Source organism: Emydura macquarii, unplaced genomic scaffold, assembly GCF_026122565.2.
Source record: "Emydura macquarii macquarii isolate MOO-44397 ecotype Brisbane River unplaced genomic scaffold, CSIRO-AGI_Emac_v2 contig_480, whole genome shotgun sequence".
NCBI lineage: Eukaryota > Metazoa > Chordata > Testudines > Chelidae > Emydura > Emydura macquarii.
In genome coordinates, this window is record NW_027130617.1 from 13,163,597 (window position 1) to 13,177,445 (window position 13,849).

Below are 13,849 nucleotides of genomic sequence, written 5' to 3' on the forward strand. Positions count from 1 at the left end.
AGCATAACTGCTTAGGGAGGGGATCTGTCACAAATGGAAACCCAACCTTTACAGATCTCCACTTAGAAATTTTTACACAATCACTGTCAATCTACTTTAGTATCTTGAGAGTACAGCCCGCTCTCATTGGCTCTACCACTGAAGTTGCACAAAGAGCCCCACTCCACATGGAGATAATACTAGTCAAAGTGGCAGGAAACCTGAGGAAAACATGCTCTGGATAGTATTATTTCATGGATCCATCCTGCTGCCTACAAGCCTGTAAAGCCTTATCAATATAAACGGTATTCCTAGGTTCAGCGGGAGAGTGCCATAAAGCAAGATGGGTTTCCTCCCCTCTGCCCATAAAAATGGAGGGGTGCACCAATCTGTGGTTAGGAATTCAATTCCAGATCAAGAAAAGTAAGTATGCTATTTATCATATGATCATTCTAAGGTATAGGTGGCCACCTTTGCCATGTAGCACTCACTCATGACACTGGAACAGGTGACCCCTTCATTGCCCAGCAAAGGAATTGTAACATTTGCTATCCTGGAACCACTGAGCTTGATGCGGCTCTCAGTTAAATCATTGTACACCTGGAGTAGCAGCACTAAAATCAGTGGAATGACTCTGGGTTTACTTCAAGTGCAGAATTTGGACCATTTTCTCTAAATACCAAAATCCAGGCAGAAAAGTCATAGCTCTTAATTAGGTCAGAGAATTTGCCACAACTATCCAGCAGCGCTTAGATTAGTGCAACAGAACAGCACAGCCCACACCCAGGGACCAGATTTGTAATACAAAACAAAAATCTCACGGCTATAGTTAAAAACCTAAAGCAATTTCACCCCCATTCTGCCCCCCGTAGGCCAGGGATGTTCCCCGCCCAGAGGAAAGCACAAGCCCATCAGTGACATTAACTGCTGTAGCCTCTCTGCAGCGCGAGTTCGACCCTGCCATGTCCTATGCAAGTGCGCTGAGCTCCAGGCTTGGGGCTGCCTGAAACTTCAGGGCACAACCTGTCCCATCGGGGGGCTTTCCCCTACAATGCGGGAATATTTCCCACGGAGGTGAGTTATTAACCTCCCGGTACAGCCTCGTGGGCCCATCCAGCGCGTGCAGGTGTTGCACGAGATCAGGCAAGGCCATTGTGTGGACATGGGGGGGGGGGCGGTTGCGCGCGACGTGCGTCACTCGGGACACCGCGCACCGCCCCGCGGGAGCAGGATGGGGGCGGGGCGGGGACAGAGTCACCCCGCAGGGCGGAGTTTCTAGGTCTCCGTTAGGACAGCTGCGCTCTCCCAACCAGCCGTTAGAGGGCGGCCTCCTACCGCGCGCGTCCGACACGGCCCAGGCTCCGCCCTCCCCACCACGTGGTCCGTGCGGCTCAGACTAGACGCTCAGTGGAGAGCGCGTGTGCGCGCGAGGGATTAGGGAAGGGACTCGTCGGATGGAAGGGGGGGCGGAGCAGGCGGGGAGCCCCGGCTCTGAGGCGGGGAGCCCGGGCCCGGTCCGCGGCAAGCGGAAGATGTCTCTGCAGAGGTAGGAGCCGCCTGGGGCCTCGGCTCTGCGCACTCAGCGGATCCCTTCCCAGGGCCGCTCCGCTACCCCCTTTCCGGGGCCGAGGGGCAGCCCCGGCCCTACCGCTTGGTTCGCCCTGTGGCAGCCTGGCGCCCCGGGCCGGGGATGCCGGCGGGGCAGGACTGCCCGGCGCCCTCTCCCCAGTGCTTCCTGGTGGGCCGGGGGGCCGCGGCTGGTTGTCACCATGGCAATGACCCGGGTCCTACGGCCCTGAGCCCCCGCTCGCGGGCGAGCGCAGCCGGAGAGCGTGAGCGCTGCTGCGGCAGCCTGACACTGTGCCTCGCTCGTACCTCCGGTCCCGATCCCTCCCTGGTTGGCCCCGCCTCCGAGTCCTCTCCTCAGGTCAGGAGGCGGGGCTAATGGAGGTCACAGGCAATAAGAGTGACCCCCCCTCCGCTCCGTGCGTGTCTTCTGCAGAGGGGAGTGAGGTGCCCCCCTCCCGTTGACTCTTGGTAGCAAATCAAAGGTATTTAGGCACCTAGCTCCCCTTGATTTGAACGGGGGTTAAGCACCTCAGTATCTTTGAGGAGCTGGGCCATGGTGCTTCACTTCCCGTTGTTGCTTAGATAATCTCCCCCCATATTGATTTGTGGTTCACTCTGTGAAAATATTTGGAAACTGCTCACTTTGTTGAGCTTTCAAGTTTCAGGTGGCTGTTTCTCAAAATTATGAACTCAGTTAAAGTTAAAGAAAACCTGGCGTTTAAGCAAAAACACATCTGTGCTTGTCAAACTATTTTAATGAAAATGAAATGCCTTTTTTTCCCTTCAGGTGTGAAACCTGTAGTGGAGAGGAAGCAAAGTATAGGTGTCCACGTTGTATGAAATATTCATGCAGGTAAATACAATCTGAATTATGTCTCTTGATTCATTTCTTGTATGCCGAAGACAGGATGCTCATGTTTCTCTGTACTTTCAGTTTGGCGTGTGTGAAGAAGCACAAAACTGCACTGAGTTGTAATGGAATCAGAGATAAAGCAGCATTTGTTTCCATTAATGAGTTTAGCGAGTTGAATCTCCTAAGTGGTAAGAATTTCTCTACTATGTAAACTTCACCCTACCTTCTTTTTGAAACCAACCTTATACTTTTCTTCTTGTTCTTTGTATGTTCAGATTATCGTTTTCTGGAAGACGTAGGAAGAATGACTGACGGTGCTGCTCGAGATGTCTCCTTGCATAGACCAACAACCAATAAATTTGTAAGTTTCAGGTTACCAGTTTGGTCAGTTTAAAGTAGAAATGGGCTTCTTCAAAATCCCAGATTAGAACATCCCCTGACCTCTAAATTGAGGGTCCAGATCCATAATTTGTAGCTGGTCCTTCTGCTAGAATGTACTGAACCAAACCCTGAGCTCTGAGTGCCCCTAAAGTTCAGGATCAGAGCTCTACAAGTGAGGAATTACAATGGGAAACTACATTATTTCAGTCTTATGTTACAGCCTCAAATGGTTTTTAAGTATAATAACTTTAACTCACTCAGAGAGAGAATAGCACCATTTACTGAATGGGAATAGAGGAATAGTGATTGGTATTGTCAAAATCTGTTTTGCAAACTTATCTCTTCAACATAAGCAATCATTGGCGCTTTCTTAAACAGATTTCCTTTTCAGGAATAATAGTTTCAAGTGTAGATGTTTATTCTAATTCTTATGTTTGTTTTTGCTTATGTTTGTTTTGTTAATGACATTCAAATTTTTAAAGTACAGCATAGTTAAGTTTGCAGTGTTGGTCCCAGGATATGAGAGAGACCAGGTGGGTGAGGTAATATATTAGGAAAACATGTTACTGGAAGTTACAAGGTTTTGAGCTTCGCAGAGTTCTTCCATTCTGGGGAAGGAAACCAGTGTGTCTGAACTAAACACAAGTTGGGACAAATTAAGCATAAGGGGTTAAAACATATTGTGGGAGACTCCTTAAAATGAAGTGGGCAATTAAGGATTTAGCAGGCAGTGGTCTATGTTTTAAATTGTTGTAATGAACCAAAAAGCTAGCGTGTCTATTGAGTCCATGGTTTTTAGTGTCTAGGAGAGTTCCCAGGCTCACCTTTTGAAGGTGTCGTGCAGATTCCCGTTGAGGACAAGCACTGAGAGGTCAGATATGTCAGTATTTTGTGAAATGTGTTCGTCCACAGGTGATATGTAGTTTTTGTCTTGTGATTTTTTTCTGTGTGAGTTAATTCGAAAGTGTAGTGATTGTTTGGTTTCACCCACATAGTTGGTGGGGCATTTGATGCCCTGGGTGAGGTACCCCACATGTTGTGATAGGCATGTACAGGATCCATGGATCTTAAAAGGTATGTTGAGGGGGGTATTGATCATTGTAGCAGTGGAGATATGTCAGCATATTCTGCATCTGTTCGGGCAGGGTCTGGTGTTACTTTGAGTTGGTGTCCTGATCTGTGAGGAGCTTGCTTCTGATTATGAGCTTGGCAAAGTTGGAGAGTTGTTTGGAGGTCAGAAGAGGGAGGTGGGAGAGGGGTTAGGAAAAATTTATTTCAGTATGTGGTGCCCATGAAATATTGGTTGCAATTACTTGACGATACCCCATTTGGGCTTCAGTGTGGAGTGGTAGGTGATAACTAGGGGCATGTGGTCAGTGAAGGGTTTTTTTTACATATCGAAGTAGGTTCTCCTGGGGTATTTGGGTGGTCCTTTCTGTGATGCAATCTATTTCTCTGATGGAGTTTCCTTGTTTAGTGAAGGCAGTTTTAAGTCACTTAAGGTGTGTATCCTGGACTTGCTCTTTGGAGGTGGTATCTGAGTACCTGGTTGAAGGTACCAGATTTTTTGTTGTGTTTGGGGTGGTTACTGGATCTGTGGAGGTAAGTGTGGTGATGTGAGGGTTTCACATATACAGTCATTTGTATGGTTTCATTGTCAAAACTAATCATGGGTCCAGGAAGCTGATGCTAATGTGAGAGTGTTCCACACAGAGTTTAATAGATTGGTGGTGGTGGTTGAAGTTATGGTGGAAATCTATGGAGGAGTTTAGGTCTTCTATCCAGAGGATCAAAATATCATTGATTTATCTCATGTATACTGGTATTTTGGTTTTGTGCTGCATTTTTCCAGAAATTCTTCCTCAATGTGGCCTATGAAGAGGTTGGCATATTTGGGGAGCCATCTTAGTATAAAGCGTCTGTTGTGGAATGCGAAGCTGTGGGTGAGGATGAAATGGATGAATTTTGTAATGTATATAAGGTGAATTTTCAAGCGTTGTATGTTCTCTTGTAGATATTTGAGGCAGGCAGCAATGCTGTCATGGTGAGGGATGTTGACGTAGAGCGAGGTGACATCCATGGTGGCAAAGATGATGTTCTGGGGGAGGCAGTTAATGTTGTGGGATTTCTGATGGAAGTTGATAGTGCCTTGGAGCATAATTAAGTGTTGTTTTAGCAGACTTTACCATTACAGAAAACTGATTTAATGGCGCTTCAGCCATACCAAATCAATATTATTATCCTTGTGCATTGGGTTTTTTTCTGCACCACACAGTGCAATAGGGCCACTTGATTCATGACTGTGTGGACACACTAAAACTATTCAGCCTTAATGTAAGGGAAAGAGTGTGTTTGTGTAGTAACTGCAGTAGTAGAGTGGGTTTGGGGGAAATTCCTCCTCTGTACCTCACTGATAAGGCCATGTACTTGATTTGTGCGCAAAAAGGTGGATTTAAAAAATCGTAAGAGGTCAATTACTAATTCTGCAGCTGTGTTGGGTTCCAATCCCCTAGTACTGTTTGAGTTCTACTTATAACATATGTTTTATGGCTTGTTGGGGCTCTTTGCACTCACCATGGAAAAACTTAATCTGGAAATGTTTAAGAATAAGCTTTGTAACCCTTGAAAATATATATTTAATTGAGAAGTTTGTAGGAAAAAAAATAAAGAAAAAGTTTACAACTGTGCTTCCTCCAAAATGCCTGGTTCCAGGATGATTCTTTTGGCCTTAATTTTCAGACTTGCAAGATACAAGTAATAAATGTTCCTATGTTTGAATATACTTTGGCTTTTATTTTGTTAGATAAATTATTTGAAAAACCGAGCTCGAAAGCACAATATCCAATTGAAAACTTTACCCATTGGATTTACAAGAAGGAGAGAGAATTCAACCACCTTCAATAAGAAGTAAGTTTCTAATGAGAATGGGGTTAGGGACCGTTGGGCAAAACTTTCATTTAAATATTACTGGAAGAATAGCTGGTGAAGAGCTCTTGTGTAAGATTTCAAAGTGTTGTGGCATTTTTCATGACAGAATCACATTAGACAGTGAACAATATTCAAGAAACATCTTTGGAAAACTATTCAGATTAGAAATATGTAGTAAATTCTTCTACAGCTCTCTCATACTCAGCTCACTCAATAATTCTGCTTCTTTGGTGAAGATTTATTATGCCCCAAACTTCAGTTGGGATTCTTCTGTTTTGCTTGGGCTGATGTTTCCTACTATCATAAAGTAGTCACTGACTGACATAATTGGAAATACAAGCACTGAACTCAGCAACGTGGCATCATACTGTCCATTGCTGGCACCAGTCAATTAAATGTCTTTACTGACCAATGATATTCACTAAGATAGTAAGAGATTCTTCCTTCATAAATTAATTTGGGCTTTTACGTGCATGCATATCTATGATGGGGGCAAACAGGATTTTTTTAATGCTTTTACCAAAAATGGTTTTAAATTCACATTTCCTTGCTATGGACTTGTAACTTTTAGTCCCTATGGATTCTAGCAACTTGGCAGTTGATGCTTTGTTCTGAAAGTTATCTACTTACCACAGTGGAATGTTATAATGGAGAGTTCCATATATGCCATTCTTCCATTAATTGGGATTACCAAAGTACTTGCTGATCAAAGGTACTCTTGATTTTTTTTTCTTTGATTGGGAGGGGGGATGCATCTCTTTAAGGTGAAAAAGACTGTTGCTGAAAATCTCTCTCCCTCCTGGATGGGAAAGATGTGGATTTAAGGCTGGGTTATTCATGAAGCAAGCACTTGCCAATATAAATAAAGTTTATATATCTTGTATAGTACTGCATCACAATATAGAAATGCATTAACTTGGTGAAGAGTGTTTCTGTGTGAACGAACGGACAGATCCAAAGTTAATATGAGGGCTCATTGAAATTTAAATATTTGATTGTGCTGTTGGGGAGGCGGGGGGGAACAGTAAACACTTTGAGAATGTCAGATAATAGCCATTTGGGGTGAGCTTTGATGTCTTCTCTTTGGGCTTTTTTTTCCTCCCCCCTCTTGCGTATCATTGGTTTTGGTGACAAGTTCTGTTTCTGGATGTTTTTTCTATGCAGCTAATGCTTTTTACAGTTTATGATCCAATAACAATGAATATATGAGAATTTGACAATATTTTAGTGACTAAGCCACTAGGTGTCCCTCTTGTAGTGGTTTAGCAAGTAAGTTTGCAAAAATAAATAAATAAAAAATATTAACATAATTCCTTCTGTTTTGAAACAAAAGCAGTTTTTCTCATTGGTGGAGAAACATTTTTAGCAGAACATAATGCATAAGGGTTTCTGAAATATTAGCTTTCTGTGTTACATACTTTAAAATACAGGGTCTGACTGGCAGGGAAAATCCACAGAAGGGTTAAAGGAAAAGAAACATGAGGTTTTCCCCATTAAAATTTCTCATGAATTCTTACATTGATGAGGATTCCTGGCTTCCTCAGAGCAGAACACAAGGCAGCCCCCAAATAGTGCAGATTTCTGCATCAATGGCTAAGAGTTGTGGGAGGCCCAGCCACAAAAATGTTCTCACTAGCAAGTCCTGTACACAAGACAGCTCCACACAGGCAAATATTTGTTACTATTATGCAGTTTGGCTTTCAAACTCTTCTGCTTAGAAAAGTACTTTAACATATGGAAACAAGCAGCTGAGCGCTGGGAATGAATTTCTCCGCATTCAATTACATGTCTCTATTTATACATTTATATTTACCTTTATTGAACAGGGGCCCATTTTAAGATCTAGCAAGGTTGATGTATTACTTGTAGATAAATAGTTAAGCATGGAACTATTTCAGGAGCTGCCAGAATGGAATAAGACAATGACTTTCTTTGTCATGGTGGAAAACAATTTTTGTTTTGAAAAGTTAGTCTTTCACACACATTTTCTGATGTCAAGTAGCACAGTAACATCATTCATTCTTTAGGAAAGGTGCCACTGGTTTTCTGCAAATATTTTTGCAGGCTGAGAGAATGAAATATTTTGTGGATGGGTATGAGAGGGAGGTACTAAATACAAGTTTTACAGGATAAGGTGCAACTTTGCCTCCACTGGAAAAAATAAGTGTTGCAGATATCGCAAAATGCCTGTCCTAGCTATATTGGAACAGGTGTCCTCACTTATCGAGGCTGAGTAGCCTGCCTTTCCTCTTAGGTTGATATGTTCCTTTCGTTTTTATCTTTAAAACTGCTAATATACTATGACTAGAAAATAGGATTTAATCAAACTTGGTGACGAAATATTTGGGCTGCCTTCTGATGAAGAAAGTTGTGTCCAAGAGATGCTGTGAAAAAACAAGTTATGTTACTGGAAGCCACCTATGGTCCAGATTTCTTTGCAAATCAGTGGTAAACATTGAAATCTGCAGTATCTGTCAAAATTGGACATCCGAATTATTTCAGTAATGTAAAGGCTCATAGAGCATCCTCTTTATTTTTACGTATGCAAGAAATGCATGTTCTCATTGACAACTGTTCACAGAAAGTTAAAATAGAATATATGCAAACTCTCATCTTTGATTTCATACAAAAAATTTATAAAATGGAGCCGTAATCTTAGAGTTTGGTGATCGTATTAAATAGGTGATGCTTAGGATATTGGAAATTACTTTAGAATCATAGAATATTAGAGTTGGAAGGGACCTCAGGAGGTCATCTAGTCCAACCCGCTGCTCAAAGCAGGACTAACTTCAGCTATATCATCCCAGCCAGGGCTTTGTCAAGCCTCAGCTTAAAAACCTCTAAAGATGGAGATTCCACCACCTCTCTAGGTAGCCCATTCCAGTGCTTCACCACCCACCTAGTGAAAAACGTTTTCCTAATGTCCAACCTAGACCTCCCGCCCTGCAACTTGAGACCGTTGCTCCTTGTTCTGTCATCTGCCACCACCGAGAACAGCCTAGCCCCATCCTCCCTGGAACCCCCTTTCAGGTAGTTAAAGGCCGCTATCAAATCCCCCCTCATTCTTCTCTTTTGCAGACTAAACAAGCCCAGTTCCCTCAGATCTCCTCTTAAGTCCTGTGCTCCAGCCCCCTAATCATTTTGGTTGCCCTCCGCTGTACTCTCTCCAACTTGTCCACATCCTTTTTGTAGTGGGGGGCCCAAAACTGGACACAATATTCTAAATGCGGCCTCACCAATGCCGAATAGAGGGGAATAATCATTTCCCGTGACGTGCTGGCAATGCCCCTCCTAATGCAGCCCAATATGGTATTAGCCTTCTTGACAACCAGGGCACACTGCTGACTCATATCCAGCTTCTTATCCACTGTTACCCCCAGGTCCTTTTCTGCAGAGCTGCTGCCTAGCTCGTTGGTCCCCAGTCTATAGCTGTGCATGGGATTCTTCCTTCCTAAGTGGAGGACTCTGCACTTTTCTTTGTTGAACCTCATTAGATTTCTTTTGGCCCAATCCTCCAGTTTGTTTAGGTCACTCTGTATCCTATTCCTACTTCCCAGGGTATCTACCACTCCCCCCAGCTTAGTGTCATCCGCAAACTTGCTGAGGGTGCAATCTACCCCATCTTACTTTGTAAGACTCCTTTCTGCCCCTCATTTGCTGTGTCAAAAAAAAATCAATTTTGAACCAATTAAACTGCATTTTGGCCTTTGAAATGAGAGAGACAGACATGGACATTCAATGTAGATAAAATATTTACTGGAAATTATGACAAGAAACTACTGTCATTCATATTTAGGAAACTAAGTTTTTTAACTCTTACTGTCTAAGGCCTCTAAAAAGATTATACTAATCTGAGGCATACTTCTGTGGAAATGTAAGTACATAAAAAAATCTCTTCGCTTCTTAATTGTGTCAAAACCATGAACAGAAGCCATATCTCAATGCTAGGATTTAGAATACTCTCAGAAATGCAAAGGTATTTTGAGTTAAACATATGCTATCAGGGCTATTAAGTCTCAATCTAGAAGTACAATTTCATTTTTTGCTTACTGTCTGCGACTCATCACAATGTGACTCTCCTTCTCTGCATACCAGCATGAAGAAGGCAGGGTAGCATTACATGAATGCTGCTCACTAATGATCAGAGAGGATGATTTCTGTGCATTTCAGTAATTTGATAGCCTCATGAAAATGGAGGAATGACATACAAACATGAAGAAAGCTACAACCCAGTTCAGGACTTGACAGGTTGTCTAGCCTGGAAGTGTGATGGGAACCTAAATGTGCTAGCTCTCATGCAGGGAAGCTAATGGATGTTTTTGTTTCCTCAAAGAATAAAAAGAAAGGACAAAACATTTTCAAAGAATTTTTAAAGAAGGTTAAATTTTGGGCCCACCAACCTTGGCAGTGTTTTTGGTTTCCACAGAACCATTAATTCAAACCCAGCATGCTTGAATATTGCAGCACATGTGGTTAGTAAGATCTCCTGCTGTTCTGATGTCTCCTAGTAGAAGACCATATGTGTTACAAAGGAAATGCACTTCAATCAGTTTCTTGGGGATAGTCTTGCTTTACAATTTACTACAATTGGGAAATACTTCAGTTTTAAATAGAAATAACTCAACTTTGTCCATCAAATCTCAGCTGGGAATTAGCTTGGCTTCAACCAAGTGTAGGTCCCCTCTGCTGTTTAATGTTGTTAGCACTGCAGCCATGGTGGCACTAGTAACAGTATTCTTCATGAAAGCTTCAAACTATTATAATTTATTTTTATTGAGGGGATTTTGAGTTTCACAAGAGAATCCAGTCACTTGATTGGACTGGATCTGTGTTGCCTAAAGCAGACTAAGGTAATATTATCAAAGGGAGTAAACATTTAATCCCTTTATACTTGAATTAAACTGCAGCATTGTGGGTGAGGAGGCCACTAAAGTGGCAAATCAGGGTTAAAGGATAACTGGTACTTCATTAAACTTCCCCATTTCTTCCCCCTCCACCTTCTCCTTTTTGTTGACGCAGTATAACGTGTGTGTAGCAGATGCTATTGTATTTGTGAACATGCAGATGCCCTGATTTAAGGTATTTCCACATATTCTTTCCAATAACTTCATATAGCATCTGTTATTAAATAGACTAAAATCCCCAATGAGTCATTCTGTTTCACTGGGTTTCACTTTAAGTGTCATTCGCTGTAGTCAGATTTGCAGTTGGTACATTACAGTGCATTAAACGATTAGGGACTTTGTCTATTTCCTTATAAATAAATGGTGTTTTCTGTATCTGAGTTCACTCTAAGCAGATTCCAATGTAAATTGTTTGGATTTTTGTGTTGATTAAAGTTAGGAGTTTCCTGTTAGCAAATTAGGATGGTTAATACAATTTCTAATAAAGCAAGCTGATTCTTGTATTAATCCAGGGTAGCTTCTAGGACTGAGTTCATATAAAAGCTAAATGAACAGTCATATGAAAAACTTTATACATGATATATTTCACAAAAGTACGTTGAGAATTAATTAAGAGCTGAATGCTTAAAGCATACTCTCTTAGGTAGTAAGTAGCAGCTCAAACTGCATGTTTGACTTCTGATGCGGTGTAGGACTGTTCCTGATTCTTAAGATGGACTGAATGTGCAAGAAGTCAGTGACTTAAAGTCAGGATGTGATGGTTCTTTTTAATTCAATAATTTTAGTTTGGTGTTTTTAGTGTGCTGTTCAACCAGCCTTGAAAATGAAATTAATCTTATCATATTTAATAGTGTTAGACAAACTGTATTTACAGATTCTCTCAAGTCTCCTCACATTTATCTGGTTGAGGCTACTTTAATTAAAGGAACTAAGATACTGTAACGAATGCAGGGGGGGAGGGTGGTGTCTAAGAATAGGTGGTTTTCAGGGATACAGAGAGATAGACTTAGCCTTGGTAAATGTAACCATTAAACCAATTCTCAATTCGTAGGGCACCAGGCGTATTTTTCTTCAGGCTTGCGGGGCCTTTTACCAGTGAAGAGTCTTGCACAGTAATATCCTTATTCTCTGTTTATTAACAATTACCAAAACAGAATAGAGGGAGGGTGTTTCTCCTCTGAATCCTGTTAAATCAGTTGAATGGCAGCAGGTCAGCAGAGAGCAAGTATGACGACTCTGGTAACCGTGAAGTTATCAACAGGCTACAAGAAATTTGTTCTAGTTATGGAAACTTGCTCTGAAAAAAGTTGCAATTTATCATGACTTTTATTTTATAGTTAATGCTGAAAGACTCCCCCAGTTCTAAGCTTTGTTTTTGATTCACTTCTGATTTTATCAGTTTGCTTTAATGAAAATTCTTATGATTACTTTCAGATGAGGAAATTCTTTTTTTAGTGAAGCAAATCACATAAGCCAGTTTTGAGTAACAACACCCTGAAAATTAACACTTCTTTTTTTCCCAAAAAGTGTAAATTTTTGGCAGAGAATCAATTAACTTTAGAGTTCAGACTTCCTTTATTAATAGTCATTCATGAGAATGAATCTATAGAGTAGTTGAGGGGGTTGGAGTTAAAAAGGCTCACTATAAGCTGATTCTGTAGCTGTATTGATTAAATGATTATGCCTCAGAGTCCCTGGAGAACTAGACCTGCATCTGAGATCAGGCTGTGATGTGTGACAGAAGTACTGGTGTATGTCAGTAGAAATTGTAATCTTGAGCACTAGATTGCTACAAGTCCTTATGAACCTTCTCTGCTTTCTGGAGAAGAGAGAGCCCTCTGTTCATTCCATAGAAATGGCTCCTTTACCATCTCACAGCTGTCCTGTGACCTTTGGGAAAGGAAGATCCCCAGCCTTTCCCTAACTTTTATTGCGCTGGCCCAAAAAGGATGGGAGGAAGGAATCCTCCTTCTGTATGGAGAGCTGGATGTGATTGTTGGACTGGTAGATGACCTGAAAAGTACCCAGGTAGTTCTAGGTACATGCAACCCCTCTCTGTAGAGGTGATGGAGAGGTAGTCCCTAGCTTAGGGTGTGTGTTTTACAACATACACATGTTGCAATGTGCACTTTGCCAAGAGCAGTCTGCTCATTCCTGGAATGGGCAGGTGCTGCCTCTTCCTTTCACTCTACAAACAGGTACTGGAGAAAGATTATTTGAATTCTGAGACCATTTTGCTCAAACCGCAAGGAAAAGAAAGTCAGGCCTCATTCTTAGGCCCTGTCTACAGAGCATGAAATGAAATATCTCTTCTGAATACTATAACTACATAAGTGTGCATCTTATCAAGTGTTCATATCAGTAGTGATTCATGCAGCCTGCCTTCCAGTTGACAACACCCCCCACCAATTTTTAATTAAATATTGGAATAATGCTTTTCACACGTACATGCCATGTAAGTGTCAGATGCAGGGATTGGACGACAGGGGATGGATCCCTTGATAATTGGCCTGTTCTGTTCAAGTGCTAAGTCTTAAAATATAAGTGAGATGGGGATTGTGAGCTTGTCAGTAGTCAGTTGAGTTGAAGCCCTTCCTCATTAGCATTGCAGTTTGCTCTACAATTTTTCAGTGACATGGATGTTGCTCTGAGTTTGCCAGATCAATAGGTACTACAAAGTTTTTGTTACATCTGCCTTATGAAAAATTCTAACATTCAAGATATGAATCTGCTTTCATACTTATTTTTAAATTAATGTTCAAGTTTGGAACTTGTAGTAATAAATACCATACCATTACACCATATAGCATGTCTTAAAATGTGGAGACAGGGCATGTACTGTCAACTTTACCAACATCTGAGTACAGAAGTCACATAACTAACCACCCCTTTTGTGTCCCCCTCCAATTCTTGTCTCTGCATCCTCCATTGTCTCCCTGAGCTGGTCTGCTGTGACTCAGTCTCTCTTTAAAACACCTGTACTTAATGAAGCCTCTAAATCTTAATCCTCCCCTTTTACAAACTTTAACAAATAGTTTGGAGGAAGACGATGGAAATAGAGAATTCACAAGACATTCTGCATAACTCCACTCAGTCACCTGCTGCATGTTGTACCCTAACCTTCATCTATACATAATCTGCTAAGATTCTAAGATTTTTGTAGCTAGGGAGTAGGGACCTTGTTTTCCCTCCTCTTAGAAAAGCATCTAAGCCTCTTTCTGTGCTATATAAGTAA

General features: G+C 41.7%; 1 protein-coding gene across 1 annotated transcript in view; it reads left to right on the plus strand.

The window, feature by feature from the left end:
* Positions 1-1,353: 1,353 nt before the first annotated feature.
* ZNHIT6 (zinc finger HIT-type containing 6) overlaps positions 1,354-13,849 on the plus strand; it is a 57,932-nt gene continuing 45,436 nt past the window's right edge. Inside the window, exons 1-5 of the mRNA XM_067538537.1 lie at positions 1,354-1,525; positions 2,336-2,401; positions 2,483-2,589; positions 2,677-2,762; positions 5,586-5,689. Of these exons, the coding sequence (XP_067394638.1) occupies positions 1,434-1,525; positions 2,336-2,401; positions 2,483-2,589; positions 2,677-2,762; positions 5,586-5,689 (455 nt within the window). The 5' untranslated portion in view covers positions 1,354-1,433. The remainder of the gene's footprint in view (positions 1,526-2,335; positions 2,402-2,482; positions 2,590-2,676; positions 2,763-5,585; positions 5,690-13,849) is intronic.